The 6,000-nt window shown below is 46.2% G+C and overlaps 1 protein-coding gene across 7 annotated transcripts in view; it reads right to left on the bottom strand.

Moving 5' to 3' along the window:
- Positions 1-1,266: 1,266 nt before the first annotated feature.
- Srgap2 (SLIT-ROBO Rho GTPase activating protein 2) overlaps positions 1,267-6,000 on the bottom strand; it is a 219,765-nt gene continuing 215,031 nt past the window's right edge. For 6 of the 7 annotated variants that reach the window (XM_059280830.1, XM_059280832.1, XM_059280831.1 and 3 more), the window contains 2 exons: positions 4,676-5,000; positions 1,267-1,714 (listed from right to left, as the gene is read on the bottom strand). In XM_059280830.1, the coding sequence (XP_059136813.1) occupies positions 1,331-1,714; positions 4,676-5,000 (709 nt within the window). In that variant the 3' untranslated portion in view covers positions 1,267-1,330. Of the gene's footprint in view, positions 1,715-3,574; positions 3,670-4,675; positions 5,001-6,000 lie in introns of all 7 variants that reach the window. The other variant, XM_059280834.1, reaches the window with a different exon arrangement.

The following is a 6,000-nucleotide window of genomic DNA, read 5'->3' as shown; positions in this document are numbered from 1 at the left end:
CCTGGTAGCACATCTGAAGCAGGCCAAGGGCAGGCCCCAATATGAAGCATTCAATTATTTACTTTTTAAAGATTCTGCCTTTGGGAAAATAATTTTGAGTTTATGGGGGTCAAAGTTTCCTTAGTTGACCTTGTTTGGATAAACAAAAAAATGGTCTCCAAAGGCAGGGTCTCTAGAACTGAACGAGTGCTTTCCGAGCCCCTGCCCACCTCCAGAGAGAGCCTTATAAAAAAAACTAAGCCAAGGGGTAAACCTGAAATAGTTTTAATCTGGGGACAATTTTTGGACTAGCAGAGAGCAACTTAAATTTTTTTAAATAGAATAGTGAACTTTAAAAATGTTAAATGCCAAAAAAGTTGGAAGGAAGAAGGACCCATTCCCTACCCCTTTCAAACCTGCCATAAACATAATAAAACTTTAAGACTTTTTACTCTAAAAGGAACTAGCTATAAAACTGTCTTATATTGGAAAATGTCTTAAATGGAAAATGATGTGTCAGAGACAAAGACAGGAACTGAAGAAAAGTCTCTATGTTCAGAAAAACTTTAAAAGCTTAATAAGATTGAGATGTACTTCTACAGGATGGAGAGGAGCAAATGCAAACAGCAGTGACCAACTCACAGCAAGAGGAAGAAGACAATCCCCACCCCCACATCAGAGCACAGGACCGTCCCACTCTGCTAAACTTCTATGACAGAGAGATTTCGAAGGCCAGGTTTCTCTGATCCAAACAGAACAAAGTTTGTGATGAGAACAGAGACCCCTGGTGGCTTCTGTGTGAACTGCCACAACAACAAAGAGTGGTCTATGACCAGAAGAGGCTACACCAGAGAGCAGAAAAACCTCTGTGTGTGCATGAGTGCGCATGCGCACGAATATATATTTATAGAAAATGAAAACTGGGCTATATATGATTTTTTAAATTAGTACTCAAAACAAGATGCCACTGAGAGCTAGGTGGCCGCAGCCAACCGTCTGCTCAAGGTATCCTCTATGGTATGAAGGGACAGAGACATAGGCCCATGTTCCCATGTCTTGCCTTGGCAGATACCATAGCAATCCGATCATGGAAAACTTGTCTCTGGCTAACCTAAGAACAATATGTACTGTAGCTGGCTGGATTACAACAGAGGGGAGCGAAGAGTGGAGGGAAGGGCCAGGAAGGGAAAAGCAGTAACAAGGGCTTCATTCTCAAGGTCTGGATAACGGGAAGGCTAATTCCTGTAAGAACAACTTAGAATCTATTTTCAACTGAAGTCTCCAAGCTAGTTAAATAGGAAGATTTTAATAACCATCAGTCTCCTTGTCTAACACAATTAAGTTATACCCCCTAGACAGTACAAGACTTGTCAGTGGCCTGTGGGGAAGCTGATGAATTGACACCAGGGCTAGTGGCATTTGTTTTGGGGAAGACAGTTGGCTTGGGCCGTGTGGCGGGTGGTTTGAGCGGGGCAGCCATCTTGACAGATTTGACGGGCCGGAAGGCGCAGGCCATGTCCCCAGCAGTACTGGCGCTGCGCTGGAAGGCAGGCTCAGGGTCCTTGAGGAGCTGGGTGTGCAGGGGGCTGGAGGGCTCCGATGTGGGAGCTACCACTGGGGAGGTCTTGAGGGGTTCCAAGGTGTCCAGAACCACATCAGGGGTGTGCTTAACACTGCTCTGCCGCTCCAGCTCTCGAAGCTCATTCAGGGCAGAGTTCATTGTTGCTTCAATATCCTGCAAAACAGGAAAAAGGAAGAAGTAAGTCAAACCAAGACAGATGTCCCCAAGGATCCTGTTTCAACCAAATAGGCCAAGCCATGAAACCAACTATAAAACGCATTATTTTACTTGGCCAAAGTCCTTGAACACATGAATGTCCAGAATGTGGAGAAAGGGGACAGAGATTTTCATCATCAGGAATTTAGAAAAAGTAATTAATGACTTCTGGATGTGACAAGGCTGTTGCACACATCAACTCATACCACTTGTGGTACCCGCACACGATCAAGCCAGCCAAAATTTCAGCAGAAACTGGGGAGGGGCCCCCGAGGCTGCACCCCTATTGGAGGAGCGCTGGCAGCTGATGGTTGCTGAGGGAGGAAGAGTCACTCACTTTTGGGGATGGGGCTCCTGGGAGGTAGACCATGCACAGCAGGTGGCCCTAGACCTATGCATCTATGGAAAGTATTAAACTTGCCATAAATATATAGATACATAAATATATATTGGACTCGGGGGTACTAAAAAAACAATAAAAGAAAGACACGAGGTTGGGAGGGAAGTGAAGTGGGAGGCATTAGGAGGAGCAGGAGGTGGTAGTGGATGACATGATCAAAGTACATTGCATAAATGTATTAAATTGAACAACTAAGAAAAAATATTATTAAAAAAAGGGTAGCTGAATATTTTCAACTTGAGTCCTCGGTTTTAATGACAGGTGCTGAAACATTTCTGGATGAAATGACAGATAATTAAATGGAGGAGAAAGGTCATGAGTACACGGGGATTCAGTAATTCTCTGCATTTCTGTTTATGTTTGAAAGTGTACACAACGAACACATTTTACAAAGTGGTAGACATCAAGTATGGGCTTTCTTTTCTTTACTTCAAGGCCAATGGTTAATGGGGTTATTCCTTTCTCCACAAGAGCTAAGGAATGTTCAAGAACCAAGTCTTTGAAGATTTATCAGGACAATGCTTCAATTTCCCAACTCACCCAAGAGTGCAACTTGAAACCATTTCCTTCTACCCAGCACCATGAAAGGGAACCCAAGAGTGGCCAAAAGGGGGAGCCAAAGCCCATATAGGTAAGTAAGTTAGCATCTACAAATCAGTAGATACTGAAGATTTTAGAAAAAATGGCAGCCCAAGTCCAGGGGCTCAAAGCAGAACCAAAGACCCTTTGTATGCAAGCATCCAGTAAGAGTGCCCAGCTTCCATACCCTCCTGCAAACTTGCGCTTAAGATTGTGTTCCAAAGTCACCACAGGACTCCTCTTTGGGATCAAGAATACTTTCAAAGATTCTAAGTCTCAAATAAATCCCAGGCTCCCAACTCAGGGCTACCTGTCTGATTGCATGATCGAAGCTTGCTATGAATGATAGTGATTCATTTTCATCCATCACTATGGCATTTATTCCTTTCTTCCTCCCTCTGCAATGTCAGGGATGGAACCCAGGAGCCTATGCATGCTAGGCAAGCATTTTGAGCTTGCATCACTGAGATATACCTGTGGGCTTCTCAAATCTTTTAGAATGCTCAGGAAAAACTCTTATCTCCTAGCTCTGTCCTGTGATGCGGCTAGTATGTTCACAGTTTCTAACATTTGGTTAATGGCTGGCCAAAAGAGGACCAAGGAGGATTCCCATGGTGCAAGGCTGATTGCTGTCAGGAGCTTAAACAGGATAGGAGGTGAATGAAGCAAGACACCACAGGCCCAGGGCTCAACACTGGGCGTACCAGGTACACCTCCTTCAGTAGAGCACCGAGCACCAAGGAAACCAACAGAGGCCATACAGAGCTGCTATTGCCCTCTCCCGATCACCCCGGAAGATGAGGTGAGGAAGAGGACAAAAACAAGCCCTTAGTTCCTACCTGTTCTAACGAAAATTATATAGCTGGGAGAGACGTCTGAGAGAACTGCTCGGAGTGGCCCCAGTAGTTGGATGTTTAGAGGTCGAGTTGGGTTTCTAATATTTCATGGAAAACAGAGTCATCAATGTGGTGCAGATGAAAAGGAAGCTCCTGCAATCTGGGAGCTCATCTGTACTGTTACCTTCTGGTACTCGAGCTTCAAGCAACAAGAACACTTTGGGGTCTTTAGGACAGAATCAGATGCTGGGCTAAGCATCTACCTACAAGCATTAGAGATCAGCTTTATGAGATGGGGTGACAGGGATGGGCAGAGAAATATACAATGTGACCTGAACTATATTTGAGTCTTCGCTTCACTGAAGTCTACTATTGTGTTTCTATCATCTATCTGTCTGTCTGTCTGTCTGTCTGTCTGTCTCTCTCTCTCCTTACCTATCTTCCTATATATCTACCTATCTATCCATCTAATTTTTCATGTGTGTGTTCTATGTGCAGAGGCCAGAGGAAGATGTCAGGTAATCTCCTCTACTGCTCTCTACCTTATCGTTTTTTTGGGGCAGAGACTCTCGCTGAATTTGAAGCTTGTTGTTTTGGTTAGGCTGGCTGGCTGGTCAGCAGGTTCTAGAAATCTGCCTGCCCTTAATCCCCAACACTGGGGTTACAGGCATACATGACCATGCCTTTGATGTGGGTGCTGCGAATTTGAGTTCAGTTCATCTTGCTTGCACAGGAAGTGTTCCTATCTATTGAGCCATCTCTCTAGACCCTACCTTAGGTCTTAACTCATGAAACTTGGACTAATAGACTTTTATCAAAATATTCTTAACTGCTGGCTTTAAAAGTAAACAGCCTTGCAAACAGCCAGAATACGAATAAGAAGGTAGAATGCTATTAATTCTACTTTCAGGCTGCTGGGGAGACAGGGATAGGCGGTTTGCTCAGTAAGCTGTCTTGGCAGGTTCACGTGTATGATACTTGCTGCACTCTCTACAGAATGTACAGAGCATTGGTCTGTTTGAAGTTCTGTTGATTAGCCGGGGCTGCTCTGAGCGGAACTGATGAGTGTAGCTTACTACTGATTGTCCAGGGCCCCTCAGTTACCTGTGCAATGACTTCAGGGTCCATGGGCCGATGGTTATTGAAGCTTTTTGACCTTCCTGCAGTGGCGGTCTTCCGGATCTGTGGACTGTCCAGCCGGTTCTTCAGGGATGAGTGGCGGCTGATTGAGTTGAGGCTCCCATGGCCGCTGATGGAACACTTATCTGGCCCTTCCTTGGGAAGATTCTGGCTCATGATGGGCTGAGAGGATGGACGGCAGCTAGCCCCCACCCCCGGGGAGGAGGAGTCAGTCAGAGAACTGCCCAGCCCATGGCTGTCACTCCGAAATGCTTTTCTGATGCTCCCAGATTCTGGACGCTTCCTTTGCCTTCAACAAACAGAAACGGCATCTGATCAGGAAGCCCTGGGTCCAAGGGAGCTAGGATTGTGACAGAGGGGTGGAGGCTGGCACTTTGGACAGCTAAAGAAAGTCACACAGAATACCCTACCTCTTCAGTTTTTCTTTCTCTTGTTTTCTCTATGGATCTGTTCCCTCCAACCCCCAACCTGGGCAGAGGCAAAATGGATACTTACTTAGTAGTTGTGAGCTTTGAGTTCTAAACATGCAAGATGCTGTCAGAAAAAAAATTACCTGTTCAAGGGAACGTTTCTAATGGGAGAAAGATTCATGAAGAGACCCACTCCACTGCCTGCCTGCACAGAAACCCAAGCCCCAGGTGAGAAAGTCTCACCATCACCAAGGAGGGGAGAACTGCTGGCAACAGGAGCCAATTTTTCCAAATTTCAGTTTGCTCAGCTATACCGCGGCAAGCCCATCACCATCCGGGCCCTGGCAAGAGGCTACTTCTAGTTCATAGCCATGGAAGAGATTTTTCAAGGAACTGCAGTGGCACAGAGCGCTCACTGTGTGCCTGATCTCAGGGTAGAAAGGGCATCTACACAACTCCTACGGCACCCAGCACTGGGCCCATTTATTTCATACCACAGAAGGCTCTCAAATGACATGAGAGAGTGGGATCCTAGCCCTATGGGTACTGCCTGCTGCTGAATAATTTTATTTTTTTTGAACCAGATTTTAAAGGACCTCATCTACGATGCCACTGAGCTGCTAGTTCAGAGAGCAGCCGTGTGGCTCTGACTTTGAGTCTATCGAGGGTGATGAGCTGAGCTGGGGACTGGGGGGGCAATAGTAGGACTGCAGACGGGGGCGGGGGGCATCTCTGAAGCAGAGCTAATGCCTTAAGTCAGTCCTGTGCTGCTCACAGCTGAGGGCTGCTTGATCTTTCTGGGTCCAGCAGGGTGTGGCCCGGCAGCCATGAATGTGGCTGCTAGGCAGCTCCAGCCTTGTGAGGCAGCCATTCTCAATC

This window comes from Peromyscus eremicus, chromosome 15 (genome assembly GCF_949786415.1).
Source record: "Peromyscus eremicus chromosome 15, PerEre_H2_v1, whole genome shotgun sequence".
Lineage (NCBI taxonomy): Eukaryota > Metazoa > Chordata > Mammalia > Rodentia > Cricetidae > Peromyscus > Peromyscus eremicus.
This window is presented reverse-complemented; position numbering and strand designations above follow the sequence as displayed.